This window comes from Anarrhichthys ocellatus, unplaced genomic scaffold (assembly GCF_004355925.1).
Source record: "Anarrhichthys ocellatus isolate YVR2014 unplaced genomic scaffold, GSC_Weel_1.0 scaffold1, whole genome shotgun sequence".
Taxonomy (NCBI): domain Eukaryota; kingdom Metazoa; phylum Chordata; class Actinopteri; order Perciformes; family Anarhichadidae; genus Anarrhichthys; species Anarrhichthys ocellatus.
In genome coordinates, this window is record NW_022280031.1 from 5,642,445 (window position 1) to 5,659,301 (window position 16,857).

Below are 16,857 nucleotides of genomic sequence, written 5' to 3' on the forward strand. Positions count from 1 at the left end.
ATATATTTGACCATATTTGATTCTTACATTTTATTTTATAACTTACTCGTGTTACTACGTGGTTTAAGCTACACAATGAATCAAAATGTAAGCCCCCAAAGGCTTGGAACATTTAAGTGTGCAAGACTGTTAAATATTCACTCATTAAATCAGTAATCAAAATGAAAGGACACAAAAGAAAAAGATGCAACAAACTACTTTTTATTTACTTTTGGTTTTCACAGCATGGTTATTAGTATGCTAGAATGACAAGATACTCATATTTTATGGCTTCTTGCTACTGTATAACCTCAATTTCTTCTTCACTCTGCATCTTTGACCTGAAATGACAGAACAAAAGCATGTTCAACATTTGCAGATCATTTTAATTGAAAGGTCCAGTGTGTAGGTTTTGCGGCATCTAGTGATGAGGTTGAAAATAAAAATAAATGCTCCACAATGGCCCTTATAACCAAATTGCAAAGTTGTATCCTTATTTAAAATGAGCATTTATACAATATTGATTCAGCTCAGAAAGTTCTTTTTTACCTTGACAATTTCCCGACTCTTTGCTCTCAGCTTGTTGACCTGAGACTCAGCGATGTCAGCACGCTCCTCAGATTCCTCCATCTCATGCTGCACCTTCCTGTACCTGGACAGGTGAGTGTTGGCCTGCTCCTCCTGTATGACAAGCCACAGTGACATCAAAACCTGTGGACTGAGTGACATTTTCAGTGTGTCGTTATCAATAATGAAGTGTACTCACAGCCTCCTCAGACTGCCTCTTGTAGGCCTTCACTTTCAGCTGCAGCTTGTCCACCAGATCCTGAAGTCTGATAATATTCTTCTTGTCCTCTTCAAACTGTTGTGAATCAGGAATAATACAACATTGTAATGTAGGCCCAACAGTAAATTAAGCCTACTGTTTTCATTACCATTTTTATCATTAGGATTTGCAGTTTTTTTAAGTTTTAGTATTTTAATTAAATAGCAATTTACCTGATAGGTAAGCTCCTTTACTTTCCTCTCATATTTTCGCACTCCCTTGATAGCATCAGCACCCCGCCTCTGCTCAGCATCAACTTCAGTCTCCAATTCTCGAACCTTGAATGAAGAAGAATTGAGTGATTTTACAAAGCAAGATGTTGTCTTGACTTTCAGTAAATATGAACAGGTTTGTCCTCATGGCACTTACCCTAGCCTCCAGTTTCTGGAGCTGCTTCTTGCCGCCCTTCATGGCCAGATTCTCAGCTTCATCAAGGCGGTGCTGCAGGTCTTTCACTGTCAGCTCCAGGTTCTTCTTCATCCTCTCCAAATGAGAGCTGGTGTCCTGCTCCTTCTTCAGCTCTTCTGCCATCATGGCAGCCTGAAATGTTGTTGATTTTTGTATTATTGGATATAAACTTATTGCAGTCTGATGTTTCAACTCCTAGAGCACCAGACATTGAGGAGAAGCCCTACTACTGGTGTGATATGATTTGGATTGTAATAATAAAGATACATGATGCTGTGCTATTGTCGCACTTAGCACAGACTCATGGACATTTGAATGTTTGCCTTTGTTTGAATAGAGGAGACATTGCTATTAAAGTGGTTTGTTTTTAATGTTTAGATATTTTAAATAAAATGTTTACACTTTTGTTAAAGTTTTATTCATGTAACTTTTACTGTCCTTGCAAAAAGCTTAAAGGTTCTATTTCAAAGCTCCTACAGAGCTGAGCCACGCGGCTCTGCACATTGGCGATCAATTCACCTATCGTCGATCTCGAGTATCCACGATTGGACGATATGAAAATAGAAACAATCGCCCAACCCTAGTTAAGTTGCGTAAGGATGACTCACATCAGTGATGGCCTTCTTGGCCTTTTCTGTAGCATTTCTTGCCTCCTGGACAGAATCTTCCACTTCACCCTGGACCTGAATGAGGTCAGCCTCCAACTTCTTCTTGGTGTTGATGAGACTGGTATTCTAAACCGATAATAGTTTGGGTTGGATTACAAAGTATTATTTTTGGTCGTTAAGGGTTTCACATGTGATTGTTTGAATCTTCGCTGAATCTTACCTGAGAGTGCAGCAGTCCCACACGCTCGCTGGCATCAACCAGCTCCTGTTCAGCCACTTTGCGGCTTCTGTCTGTTTGCTCCAGTGCAGCTCTCAGCTCCTCGATCTCAGCCAGCATCAGGTTGTTCCTGCGCTCCACCATGGCAACCTGCTCCCTCATGTCTTCCTGGCCTCTAATAGCGTCATCAAGGTGCAGTATCGCATCCTTAATGAGTAATTATAAAAAAAATAAAATAATTGCCATGCAGTCTGAGTAAAGTAAACTTTATTTTAATTATTTTCAGCAAGCCACCATACCTTAAGCTGTCCCTGCACGTTTCTCAGCTGTTTCTGGGCTTCAGCTGCCTGGCGGTTGGCGTGGCTCAGCTGAATCTCCATCTCGTTGAGGTCTCCCTCCATCTTCTTCTTGGTTCTCAGGGCATCATTCCTGCTCCTGACCTCGGCATCCAAAGTGCTCTGCATGGACTCAATCACTCTCTGGCTGTTCCTCTTGATCTGCTCCATCTCCTCGTCTTTCTCTGCAAGTTTTCTGTCGATTTCACTCTTGACTTGGGTGAGTTCAAGCTGAATGCGGAGAATCTTGGATTCCTCGTGCTCCAGGGTAGCCTTGACAGAAAAAAATAAATGTATATTGTGTAGCCCGAGGCCCCAGCATCATTTCAAGTTGCATTTAATGAGAGAAATTTTCTTAGAAAGTACCTCTGCCTCTTCAAGTGATGTCTGGAGTTCGCACTTCTCTATCTCTACAATCTTTTTCCCTTTCTCCAGTTCATGAATAGTTTTTCCACTCTCACCAATTTGCTCAGTTAGATCGGAGATCTCCTCTGTAAGAAACAAGTTAAGCGGTATGTAAGTAGGTGGAAGCTGAATTATTTGTTTTGTCTCCTTGGTAGACATTTTAATTTAGTATACAGTACACTTCATTCACACATTCATAAAAAAACTAACTGCAACATTGCATTTCATTGGATGTTAGTTTGAAATCATAGATCATGCACATTAATCATGTGTGCCCACTAGGGGGAACACTCTTCCTCCTTTCCCTTCATTCAAAGCAAACGCCACAGCTTCATTTATGTACTCTGGAAATCTCTGTACAACCAGACCACTTTAAATGCTTTTAATTATTGGCCTATTTGAGTATTCTGCTTTTTTTTAATAAGTTTGCTTACGCTGCAGGTTCTTGTTCTCTCTCTTCAAGGTCTCCAGGTGGTCCAGAGTTTCTTCATACGAATTTTTCAGCTTGAACATCTCAGTGCTGAGAGAACGAGACTCTTTTAAAGCTCCCTCCAGCTCTGCCTGGCTTTCCTCATACTTCTGCTTCCACTCTGCAAGAACCTTAAAACATAAAAAGACCCATGTGTTTCAGTAATTGACAATTCTAGGGTCTTCATTTAAGCAAAAAAAGGCACAACTATAAATCTAACCTTGTCAAAGTTCCTTTGCTTCTTGTCGAGGTTAGCAGCCAGAGCATTAGCTCTCTCCACGTCAATCATCATGTCTTCCACTTCACCCTGCAATCTCTGTTTTGTCTTTTCCAGAGAGGCACATTTTGCATTCACAGCCTCGATGGATTCTTCTGCATCCTGAAGACGCTGAGCGAGCTTTTTCCTGTTAAACCATACATGTGATGAGTTATAGAATTGATATATGTGATAACAGACTCAAAGCTCCTATGGAGGTGAATCCCTCCCAAACAACCAGCTGAAAGTGCGTTCAGTGCTACAGTGGAAGAGCTTAAATTTGTCACTGAAAGTGTTCATACAAAGTTAACATTGTAATGACTTACTTAGCCTCCTCCAGCTCCTCAGTACGCTGAATAGCATCAGTCTCGTATTTGGCTCTCCACTGAGCCACCTCGCTGTTGGCCTTTGACAATGCCCTCTGCAGCTCAGATTTGGCCTCCTGCTCCTCCTCATACTGCTCTCTGAGCAGGTCGCAGTCATGACGAGATGACTGAACAGCATGAGCCAGGGCGTTCTTGGCCTTACAAATAAATAGAGACCTTTTTTATTAACTGAAACGTGTGTAACTTAGCGTTGCAGTTCTGCGATGGTGTTCGTGGTTTCAATGTGCAAATACCTTTGTTTCCTCTTCAATGTGCCTCTTGAACTCTTCAATTTGCTGGGTGTAAGCCTGCTTGCCCCTTGTAAGCTGAGAGATCAGGGCTTCTTTCTCCTCCAGCTGGCGACTGAACTCACCTAAGGAGAGACAGAGATTTAAAACTAATCAAAATGCAAATATGGGCATTGTATTGGAAATATAAGATCAGGACCAGTAAAAAAAATACATTATTTATGTATATATATATATATATATATATCACCATTCTCTGTTAGCAGTCTTGCCCTTTGCACCCCAATATCATTCAGCTGTCGCACATGTTCTTCATTTTTGATCTTTATCTCACTCAGTTGATCCTCAAGAGTACGACACATTTTCTCAAGATTAGCCTGAAATTGAAAGTTGTGTTCAGTGTAAGCAGAATAAAGGCAGAGTTTAGTTGACGCTGTTGCAAGTGAAATGTTGTTACTTTACCTTTGTTTTGGCAATGGACTCCATATTGCTGCTGAGGTCATCGATCTCCATCTTGTATTCGCTTTTCTCTTTCTCCAGCTTCTGTTTGACTCTCTGGAGGTTATCAATCTGTTCTCCCAGCTCTGCCACACTGTCAGCCTGCTTCTTGCGGAGAGCTGCAGCGGTGGCCTCGTGCTGCAGGGTGGACTCTTCCAGATCACGACGCAGCTTCTGAAAGTCGGCCTCACGCTTCTTGCTCATCTCGATCTGAACAGACGTTGCTCCACCAGCTTCTTCCAGCCTCTCGCTGATCTCCTCAAGTTCCCTGGAAAGATCAGACCTCTGCTTCTCCACCTTGGCCCGAGCAGCCCGCTCAGCCTCAATCTCCTCCTCCAGCTCCTCAATACGAGCCTGAAACCCACCGAGTTCAAATTAAAATCTTTCAATATATTTGAATGTTCCTTTGACCTTCGACTAGTACTACAAATTTTACCTGCAGTTCTTTTATCTTTTTCTGTAACTGGATTCCAAGAGTCTGCTCATCCTCAATCCTACTCAGAAGCTGGCTTGTCTCAAAGTCCTTCCTGCAGGGGACAGAATAAATCGTTGCATTTAAGTTACGTGTAAGAAGTGCCTCCAATGAAATAATTGATTGAAAGTAGGTAAAAGGATGACGTTTGTTTATTCTTACTTCTTTATTTTCTCGTCAGATTGCTGCTTGTCATTCTCTAGATCCATTAGAGATTCCTGGGCCAGTTTCAGATCTCCTTCAAGCTTCCTTTTGGCTCGCTCAAGATCCATACGGAGTTTCTTTTCTTGCTCCAGAGAACCTTCAAGCTGTCCACGAAATAGATGTTTTATATAATTTCAGTTATAATCGTTATTATTTTCAGAAAATCTAACTCCATTTTTGATGATATGTACAGTTTGGTACACTTTTGTCCAGTTGGTAATAGCTTTAGTGTTTACTGTTCACTCTTTTAACACTGTGTCAAAGCTGTATGAAGTTAGTGTTAACTGTGATAGATAATCAAAACGTGTCTGTAAAGCAACATAACAGTCATATCGTCAGTGCTTTTAAATCAGTAACCACAGGTGTCACCAAATCAACCATGACTGAGATCATAAGAAAACTAAATGTAAAAGAGAGATTTTTGCTATTTTATAAGCAAGTTAAACTTTTGTTTTTAAATGCAGAGATTACTCACATCGTCCACTTGCTGCTCCAGCTTGGTCTTGGCCTTCGTCAGACAGTTGACTTTGTCTTCCTCTGCCTGCAGATCATCAAGGGTCTGCTGATGGGCCTCTTGGAGGGCTTTCTTCTCTTTGGTCAACTTGACAATGATCTCATCTTGAGATGTCATTTCCTCAACCAGGTTTTTAACCTGTATTCACAATATTGTGAAACATATTTTAAAGGGTTTAAGCTTTTTACAAGATTTCGATTTCAGGCCTTAAGGAAGATTTACCAACCTTGTTCTCAGTGGCGTGCTTCTCCTTTTCTACTTTGGCCAGAGTGAGCTCCAAGTCATCAATGTCTTTCTTCAACTCAGAGCACTCGTCCTCCAGCTTCCTCTTCTTTGCAGTCAGCTCACCATTCATTTCCTCCTCATCCTCCAGTCTCTCAGCCGTCTCCTTGACTTTGGCCTCAAGGTGGATTTTTGATTTAATGAGAACCTCACACCTTTCCTCTGCATCACTGAGGGTTTCACCTTCCTAGATTTGATACATAACATCAAAATGATAATTAATTAACTTTAAAACCAGGATCTCTGAAAAAGCAATTCGTACATTCTTTGTAACGTACAGCCTGAATTTGTAGCTGCAAGTCATTCTTCTCCTGCAGCAGAGAAACCATCTTCTCCTCCAGTTCTGTCTTCTTATTCAGAGCCTTTGCTAGATCCTCTTTCATCTTTCCAAAGTCCTCTTTCATTTGGGCCATCTCTTTTTCAGTCTCTGCACTCTTCAGCAGAGGCTTGATCTTGAAGTACAGCTTCATCCATGGCCAAGTTTTGACATTCATGAATGAGCGAATGTTGTACTGGATGGAGTAAATTGCCTCCCTGGGTAAAACAGGGATCAAAGTGAATAAACAAATTATTTTAGATTCTTAAAGCTGTATTGATAAGGGGCTTTGGGATTTGGACTTTCAAAGTAAATATTTGGCTTGAAAATTACAATCTGGTTGTCATCTTCAAATGTGTAAGTGTAGGTGCCTTTTGATGTATTAAGCTATCTGTCTACAGTACCTGCGCTCCATCATCTTGACAAACTCTCTCCTCATGAGGAAACCTCTGCAGAGCCCTTGAGTCATTGTGACCAGGGCAGCAAGCTTCTCATCTCTCATCTCCTCCAGAGTTCCCAGCAGACCGGCTTTGAAGAACACCTAAAACAAAGAGTTACTTGACGTGATGGTTACACTGACTTACAGTATCAGGTTAAGTAGATAAAAAAAGAAAACACACATCCATAACAGACAAATAGATTACCTTTGTGTGTCCAAATTTGTATTGAGTTTGGTCAATATTAATAGAGCCTAAGAGTTTCTCTGAGGCCTTTTTGTTGTCGATGAAATGTCCTTCAGGAATGACACTGGCATTCAAGACTTTGTATCTGATTGGAGGGAAATTAATCAACAATGAATAATTGGTCATAATATAAATAAAGATATGAATAATCTTAATAATTACCTCTGCTTGAAGTCACCATAAAGGATTCTGCTGGGAAAGCCCTTTCTGCAGATCCTGATACCTTCCAGCACACCGTTGCACCTCAGCTGGTGGATGACCAGGAAGTTCTCCATGAGACCTTAAAGACATGCCAAATTCAGTCTTGTTTTACATAATTACAGTAGTGTTTGAATAAATGAATGAATACTTAAATTAGGCTTACCAGGAGTCTTTGATTCATTTGGAATCAAACAACGTACAAAATGAGGATGAGTGCACCTTAGGTTGCTCATCAACTTGCCTAAGTTCTCCTGAAATATAAAAAAGAAATCAAATTATTACTGAATAAAAAAAAACTACATGGTCTATTTCCCTGGATGTTACCGTTGACAGTATTTGGGAATTTATTAGTGTACATATCGTATTGTGGTTATGTATTGAGGTAGTCATTTGTGATACTTACCCTGAACAGAGCTGATACAGTCTGGAAAGACCCACCCTTCTTCTTGCCGGCTTTTTTCCCACTAGCCTCAGCTGTACCATAAACATTTAATTTGAATTATTAACTTGAACAAATTTGATACGTTTGTATTTATATTGGATTAACAGTGAGTACTGTAGCTACATATCAACAAATATATTTTAAGTTTTAATGAGAACGCCTCCAACTTTTGTTCTTTCAAATGATTACCTTCTGATCCGGCATGTGCTGCATAGAGGTGACACAACAGTTTGGCCGAAGACTTCTGGTAGAGCTGAATTACTGAGTCGTTCAGGGGGTCTTTGTTCTTCTCCAGCCAACCAGTGACATTGTAGTCAACAGTGCCGGCATAGTGCACCAGGGAGAAATGGGCCTCCGGTTTGCCTTTGACAGGTTTGGGTTTCTGGAAGGGAGCACTTTTTCCAAGATGCTGGTCATACAGTTTGTTCTTGAAGGTGACATCTGATGACTTTGGGAACATACACTCCTCTTCAAGGATGGAGAAGATGCCCATTGGCTGTCATGATGAAATGATTATTTTAAACAAAAGATTTCAAGTCATCGGATAGTTTTCTGTGTTTGTGAATATTCAGCGTGTCTCTCACCTTCTCAATCAGCTCAATGCAGGCAGCCAAGTCCATGCCAAAATCAATGAACTCCCATTCAATTCCCTCTTTCTTGTACTCTTCTTGCTCCAGGACAAACATGTGGTGGTTGAAAAACTGTTGCAGTTTTTCATTGGTGAAGTTGATGCACAGCTGCTCCAAGCTGTTGTACTGATTAATTTAAATATCGAAGGTCAAGAAAAGGTCTTTAGTGACAGCTTCAAATGAAGATGCATACGATTATGAAGTATCAATCAGCCAAACATACTTACATCAAAAATTTCAAACCCAGCAATGTCCAGGACGCCGATGAAGAACTGTCTTGGCTGCTTGGTAGCCAGCATCTCATTAATTCTGATGACCATCCACAAGAACATTTTCTCATAGACAGACTTGCAGAGAGCACTGACGGAATTGTGGACCTGAGACAAATCAGTAATACCATATTAACGAGGATGTTGTGAAAATTAACAACATTTATTCTACATTTCGAGGATTAAACAGGTTAAAAAAGCATACAAAGGTGTAATCCAACAAACTTCAAGAAAGCCATAATATACGTTAAAGTGTCTTAATTGAGAAAATAGAAGACAGTCATCTGTCATCATGTGTAAACATTTTTTCTCATTGAGTGTGTGTGTGTGTGTTCTTGATGACTTCCCATACCTGAGGGACTGTTTGACCTTTGGTCACATACTCGTTTCCAACCTTTACTCTGGGATAGCATAGTCCTTTCAGCAAATCAGCAGAGTTCAGACCCATGAGGTAGGCGATTTTATCTGCCACTAGAAGAAGAACACAAATGGTCATCTATAAAACCTGGTCTAGGATAACTTCATAAATGTGCTTTTAAATCACATGTTCTCTTTTACATGGCAAAAACTTGACCACTACATTTAAGTTCATGGTGTTTAGGTTTCATACCCTCAGTGCCATCGGGCTCAGCCTGCTCTTCACGCTGCTTTTGCTTGAACTTCATGTTTCCATGATGCATCACACTTCCAGTCAGCTTGTAGATGTTTGCCTTCTCTTCTAGAGTGAAGCCCAGGATGTCAATAGCAGTCTGTGAAATAAAGAGTCGGATTAAAACACATACCTAGATAAGTCTTGGAGGTAAACAGCTGCAATACATTTTACTTTGATTTAAAGCAAACAGCAGCAGGATTTTGGTAAAAATCCAAATGGTGTATTATTATTAGTTATATTCTGTCTCCTTCATTTTAAAATTAACTTTAAATAGTGATGTATAAGATATCACAGATTGTTAACTCAGTGCACGTTATGGAAAATAGTAATCATAAAAGTGAACATAAGACTGATTTGTAGTATCTGTAAATGCATCATCAAAGTGAAGTTGTCATTACATCAGTGGCGATGAATTCTTCAATGTCATCGATACTCTTGACGGCGATTTCCCCCTGACTGATCATGTGATAGTCATAAGGGTTTTTGGTGATCAGTAGAGCCTCTAAAGAAAAGGGAGTTAAAGTATGTAAATATAACAATATTGTGACAAACCATTGTTGCTCACTTTCTGTAGAATAACTGACAATATTATTTAATAATCTCACACCTAGTAGCTCAGGTTTGTGGCCTGTCATGAGCTGATAGAAGATGTGGTAGCTCCTCTCAGCAGACAGCTGGAACGTCACTCGAGACTTCTCCAGCAGATCTGTATTGATTTAAGTTGTGGAAAAACAAGGGAAATCTCCAGTGAAGCACGGTTGAAGGAGTTGGCCATGTAATAAAACTGATTATTCTCAATGAGTTCCTTAAAGAAATCGTACATGTTTCAATATCAGCTGAAGCCAGCTTTCCAGTTGTCCCAAAGTGAATTCTGATAAATTTTCCCTGTACAAAAATAGATTAACATTTAGATTAATGTCACAGTGAATAACACAAAATAACAAACAATTTCAAGTGAAAGAGAAATACCCCAAAAAACTTACAAAACGTGATGAGTTGTCATTCCTCACAGTCTTGGCATTACCATAAGCTTCCAACAGTGGGTTTGCTGCAATGATTTGATCTTCCAGTGAACCCTAGAAATAACATTCATGTTGTTGATGTACTTGCAATCAATTAAAAAAATATATAAATTTCATATTAATGTTGTCTAACTTTTCTTACCTTTATCTTGCCTGCAGTTTGCTCAGGTTGCTTCTTTCCTCCAGCCACTGCGATTGTCGCAAAGTACTGGATGACTCTTTTGGTGTTGACAGTCTTTCCTGCACCAGATTCTCCGCTGTGTTCATAAACATAAATGGATTTTACAACAGTTTCTAATACTTACACTGTCGATAATATGTAAAAATGGTCACTTACGTAATCAGGATTGACTGGTTTTCTTTATCTGCAAGGCATCAATATGGTTAGGAGTTCTCCTAAAATGCACCTGCTATATTTCTGGACACACAATGGCTTGCAAACTGAGTGCCTGAGTACCTTGGAGCATGAACTGATAGGCATTGTCAGAGATGGAGAAGATGTGGGGTGGAGCCTCAATCCTCTTCTTGCCTCTGTAGCCTGATACAACCCCTGAATCATACACTGGGAGCCACTTGTAGGGGTTCACAGTCACGCAGAACAGCCCTGAGTAGGTCTATAACAGTATGAAATGTGAAACAATGATACATTTTTCTACAAAAACATTTATATGCAATAAAAGTTATATCTCTCCAACACAAAGCTCACATAGATCATCCATGCTGCATATCGCTCTTTGAGGTTATACAGCACAGAAGGCTCACTGAGGTGGGTCATCATGGCCATGTCCTCAATCTTGTCGTACTTTGGAGGGTTCATGGGGAAGATTTCAGTGTCTTTAACAGTGAGAGTCTGTTACAAGGAGAGAAAAGGCACGAAAATAAGATTAGTTGCTGTCCAGCAGTCATGTGTTGTCTAATGTCAGATTTAAAATCTTAGTAACTGATTACAAATTATTCATGTCCGTCGGCAAACCAATTTATGACAGTAGAATTTATATATAGTTACATACTTCAAATAGTTAACATGTCCAGATTCTACATCAAAAATGTTAAGCACTCTAAAACGGTTAATTCTAGTGCATTCATTCTCACCTTTCCAGTGATCGTATCCACGGTGGCTTTGCCGCCTTCTTTCTTAGTAAGTTTCCCCTTGAGGTACATCTCTGCCTGCTCGGTCACAAAGTATGCCGTTTTAGCATCAAAGGGAGAGTTTTGAGCTTCAATCCTCTCCCGTTCTGGCTTCCGGAGGTAAACGGCCGCCGGGCCAAAACACTGCATCTCTGGGTCGATATTCATGATGACCCCTTACTGCACAAGAGACAAAAATACTGGTCATTCATTTTAAATACAAGTGAAGATAGATGGGTGCCCAAGTAGTGACCTCTGCAACATCCTCAAATAAATGCTTGACCATTACGATTGGTTAAGTAGAGACAGGTGCTAGCATACCAGAACTCAGCAATGTGATTTGCATAGGGGACAACCTTTAGAATAGAGTGTACTAGTAATAAAACCAATCAGATATTCTTTCAAAATCATTCAGCTCTGTAATTTACCTTGAATGATATCAGGTGAGCCAGGGGTTTTCTGACAGACTTCAAAGCAGACTTCTGCTAAATAAAAAGAACAAACATGTAAGGTTCAGAGAGGCTACATCAGAGAATTGATCATATTCTATTTTAAAATAAGGTTAAAAATTAGAAATCTAATTTAAATATATTACTTTACAAACGTTTTTTGTAATACAATGTTTATCTTCTATCTTTTAAGCACAATAAGTTGATAAAAATTATGCATGGTAGTATTATAATATCTTTACTGGAGTAGTTTAATGACTCTAAATATGTCTGAGACACTAAAGAAACATACCTTTGCTGGGTCCCTGTCCTTGGTGAAGATCTGCTGTGCCTTTTTATACAGTGTGATGGGAGCCTGTCGTACGTGTATTTCTGTATTTGGTCATGTTGCATGGCATCATGCTTGAGCAGTAGGTCTTACATCTAGCTATCATATTACACAGTTTATGGGATGTCCTCCTTGCTGGATCATTGTCAGACTTTGAATGTGCAGTAAATAGAGTTAAAATATATATATATATACTATCCATTTTCCCGTGATTTTTGACAAAACCTATTAGGCATGTTGTGTTACCTTTAGTAATAAATGTCATAAATTGTGAAGATAAGAGCAATATTTTCAGATGTACCACACATTTATTTATTTTTTGTACCTATGAGTTTGACATAATGTAGCAAGCAGATGTGAAGTTAGTTCTACATCTTAATACTGCTGTGTATGCAAATAAGGTAGGAGAAGTTGGTTCAGTTTTTACACAAGCTTAGTTCAGCAGATACAGACAGTCCAAAGGTGTGACTAATGCGTCATTTTAACCTCCTGACACAATAGTAGGCTCTTGCCATGCTTTGGAGAAGCCTTCAAAAGTCACTGATATACTGTTTCAGAGTCCTTACATGTCAGAAATTATTAGACAATGAAATGAGTGCCAATGAGCTTCAAAGAAAAGGAAATAATTCCCAAGGGATTCATTGTCACAACAGTGCCAACAGCTGTTCTCATTCTTGATCTTAGGGGATAAACAGGGGGGACTGAGACAGTCCTGAAATGTAGAGCAGCTGAGTGATGGATTCCAGCAGTACCTCTTTTATGTTTTACAAGTCTATTAGGCTCTATTTCCATTGGAAAGAGTATTGGGTAGTGATTAAGAAGAAGAAATTCTGAAGTGGTTACCAACAAGATATAATGAGCCTCTGTCTTCAATGAACATGTGTTACATGAAACCTGCTCTGAAATCATCTGTCTTATGAGGGCAAAACTCAAATATAGCACCAGGCTTGTGTTGATGCTCAAACCAAATGCTCAAGAGGTTTATTGTTGTTTTTTTTAAGGTCCTTTGATCTCCGTGTGTCAGTTTCTTTATTTGTCAAGCAGCAACAACTGGACCCGGGATAACAAACCAAGGTGAGTGTTGAGAAACATTCCAGTCTACAAGTTGGTCACAGAGCATGGATATGCAGTAGCATCCATATCTAACATTGTAAGTACAAACATTTTTAATACTTTTTGTAAATTGTAATTACAAATCTGCATTGTTATATTTTCATTTACATTTTATAGATGAGTGCTGGTGTGCCTGCGTTTTGAACTTCAGTAATTGCACTGACTTTCAAACCCTGTATTTGAGTTTGACTGTATGTTGTGGTACGGCAATCATTCCGACTATTTGGAATGGTACTTATGGTTGTTTTAGAAGTAAAACAATTCAAACTTTCAGTGCCCATGTGTTTGAACTTTATTACCATTATAAAAGTACAACAAAATTGCAGTTGTGTCAGACTTCTTGGAAATAAGCTGTTTTCAGCCTATTTTTGTGTGAGAATGTGTTCTGTTTAAGAATGTCTGTATCAGAACTGCTTTGGTGTAATTCATGCATCAGAACGTATACATCGTATTTGCAATTGGTGACTTTCATTTTGAAAAATGTCATAACTTTTTGTTTGTGACAACCTTTTGGCTTTGTTGGTTAAAATTAGGTCTCAGTGTTGGGTTCTGACCCTGCTTATCCATCTTGCAGTAGAGCTCCTGGGATTAGAGTGAAAAGTGGGTGGGGACTCCAACAATCTATTAGTTATACATGATATTTTGGAAGCTTCTGACCTCACTCATGACACTCAGCAAATTAAGTTTTAAAGTTTTTTCGAGATACACTGTAATTGGCCTTTCTGCATCACTTGTATGATGAAAATCAATTGCTCTTTCGAAAACTTTGTGTCGTAACAACTTCTCTTAACGACCACATTGAGAGTGAATGCTTGGGGCGCTGTCAGTTCATTGGCAGTGTGAAGGACTGTCACAACAAGGATGTGTGTGTATTCGTGTTTGTGGTGGGGGTCACTGCCATCATATAACACCAGAGGGAGCCTCAAGTTGCAAAGGCGCAAACATGCTGCTTATGACACCAGCTACTCTATCTATCATCAACCTCTAGTGTCTTGGCATTACACCATGTCACCAACTCATGCTTTAAGTAGTGAGTTAAGTATTCTAACACTAAGTCATTAATGATACAAAGTTGTGAATACTCATTTATAATTATGAATTTACTAATGTTTCGTTTTTACTTTTTTCCTATCCAGGGTCACAAAGACATGTTGGAATCTCTTTCACCACACATTGGACATAATGCAGAGAAAAGCCCTGGACAGTCCTTCACAACCCTTTTAAGATGGTGGTTCTAGTACATACATGTCAGTATTTCACTGTTCACATCTTTGCCTGTTTTCATTTAATTCACTTTGAAATATGGAAATTATGGTTCAATTAATTTCTTTCCTGTCTCCAGTTGTAGTTGTTAATTCATTACTTCACTATTATCTAATTTCAAATGTAGCGAACTACTGTAGTTTATTATTTAAATTTATATTGGGCAGCTCTTGTATTGCATTTTTTGAGAATATGATTTAAAATGTGCAACTAAAATAAAACCAGTTCAGCCAGTCGCAGAGTTTAGTAACAAGAAGGTTATGTGTCACCTATTGTATACAGCTTATGTAATGCACCCAGTATAGACACTTAAATATTCATTAAGCAATTCACTCAGACATTAGTCCATCAATCCCAAGGGGAAAATAGCATGGCAGAACTCCAGCTATTTAGTATGACACATCCTTTTAAGCTGGGAAACTCACAAGAGACAGATTAATGTAGAGGTTGGGGCTTAAACAGCCTGAGTTAGACAAATTACAAATGCCAAGCGACAGTCTGTTTAGTAAAAAAAATTCTGTCTTTGCGTTTCCTAAGACAAGTGTTTACTATTTCAATATTCATATTGGCATGTTACAAGTTTCAAGACAGACAAGAACATTGTGAAACTATCCTTTTAAAAGAGGAATGGTCATTATCAAAGCAGCCTGACTTTGAATAACTAATATTGGTCAACCACCAAAAATACTACTTTTTTACTGTTTGTAACGCAGGTATTCTATTAAAAATAAGAAGACATTTTACAGCAATTGTCACAGGCTATGTTTTACTCAACTTAACCAAATGTCATATTTAAAATGGGTTGAGTTAACCTCCATTTCACAATGACATACAAGATAAAGCTAACCCTAACCCTTGATTTGCACTTTTCTAATCAATAAAACCAATTATCTAATATAGAAAACAATCTAACTAAACCAACTAACTGATGCTGTGTTATTCCTGATCTACAGTACACAGAAAGTGGAAGAAGAAGAAAAGAGACCTGGGTGAGATGGATCGATGTCAACTGACAGAAACACCAAAGACAGCTGAAGGTATGATATTTATTACTTAAATCTGCTGTAAATCAGTTTTATGGAATTTATTTGGAGAACATCTAAAATTGTTCCAGGAAAAATGACAAAATACTCAATTATGAATGGAAATAAAACTAACAACCCTCAATGAATCATCCAAATTAACTTTATGTACCTGTAATAAAAAGCATTTCTGGATGAAAAAATGGTGACTTGGGAATACAGCAATATGTGAATACTCATTCAGAAATGGGCAAACATGCAAAGTGGAGAGAAGAACTGGATGTTCATCTGTATTCCCTTCCAAAGAACCACTTATCTGTAGGGGACAGAAATGACCTGAAATTAAAAACAAGTCAATATAAATGAAATACTAAATGCAAGACGAAGCAATGTGTGCAATAAACAGAGAAATCTACAACTGTTGGACACACGTAGTTATGAAAGATTAAAGAATAAACATTAAACGTGATATTTTAGAATTACTAACCAGAGACAAATAAGCCAATTATTTATGATGGGCATCTGTAATATTTATTAGTTATTCGAATTTAATTCAAATGAAATCTTACGTTTTATTAAAATTTGTCAAAGAAATACGATATACTTAAACTGGTACGTGGTAGCTGATACTTATGGACAGACACAGAACTGTAAGAGTGTATTCAAGAAAATGTGTTGAACCGCATATCTGTTGTGTAGAGAATGTCCTGTGTTAAAGGTTCTCAATACAATACAGGAGTAATGTCCACCTGAGCAACCAATGAAGTCGCTCTCCCTCTTTGTGTGTGTTGTAATCCGAGCTTCTCTCTTGTTTATTTTTGTAGCCAGGCTGGCCGCTCGTGCATGTGAGTCTCTCTGTTGGCCCCGCTGCTCATGGCCCCCTCTCTGCACTGCACTCACACGGGTGATTACTGCTGATAACACCATCCTGAGTGACGGCATTGTCACGGCAGCATAGCACCCACCCTCCTCTTCCCCCTCCGTTAAACACGATTAGCTCTGTCAGCACTGTTCCCCTTGTTTGCACTGTGCGTGTTGTTAACACTGTTGACTGCTAGTCACCGGCTCAGCCATCGCCATGTCAGAATCAGAATCAGAATCAGAATCAGAACCGTTTATTGCCAGGTACGTTATACGTTACAATTTGATTTGGTGATTGGTGCACAACAATAAACAATAAAAATAAACAATATACAACAAACAATGAACAACAAACAATGATCAAGGCATAATTTAAAAATATAAAAATGTACA

The 16,857-nt window shown here is 38.9% G+C and overlaps 1 protein-coding gene across 2 annotated transcripts; it reads right to left on the bottom strand.

The window, feature by feature from the left end:
* Nucleotides 1-188: 188 nt before the first annotated feature.
* Nucleotides 189-11,915, bottom strand: LOC116385747 (myosin heavy chain, fast skeletal muscle-like). Of its 2 annotated transcripts, none has more exons than XM_031851461.1 (40): nt 11,857-11,915; nt 11,393-11,608; nt 11,007-11,150; nt 10,758-10,914; nt 10,638-10,665; nt 10,443-10,557; nt 10,262-10,354; nt 10,100-10,163; nt 9,886-9,984; nt 9,677-9,780; nt 9,237-9,375; nt 8,979-9,097; nt 8,585-8,734; nt 8,313-8,483; nt 7,918-8,224; nt 7,690-7,760; nt 7,450-7,537; nt 7,248-7,365; nt 7,047-7,170; nt 6,807-6,943; nt 6,365-6,620; nt 6,031-6,273; nt 5,766-5,942; nt 5,249-5,394; nt 5,051-5,141; nt 4,579-4,968; nt 4,367-4,493; nt 4,123-4,241; nt 3,830-4,020; nt 3,468-3,651; nt 3,213-3,378; nt 2,740-2,864; nt 2,338-2,646; nt 2,042-2,245; nt 1,822-1,947; nt 1,175-1,345; nt 979-1,083; nt 746-841; nt 529-660; nt 189-320 (listed from the first exon to the last, which is right to left on the bottom strand). In XM_031851461.1, the coding sequence occupies exons 2-40, from the start codon at nt 11,594-11,596 to the stop codon at nt 303-305; spliced, it is 5,808 nt and encodes a 1,935-aa protein (XP_031707321.1). In that variant the 5' UTR covers nt 11,597-11,608; nt 11,857-11,915; the 3' UTR covers nt 189-302. The 2 variants fall into 2 exon arrangements, with proteins under 2 accessions (XP_031707321.1, XP_031707311.1); XM_031851451.1 differs by having other exon boundaries at nt 3,830-4,026.
* Nucleotides 11,916-16,857: the final 4,942 nt, after the last annotated feature.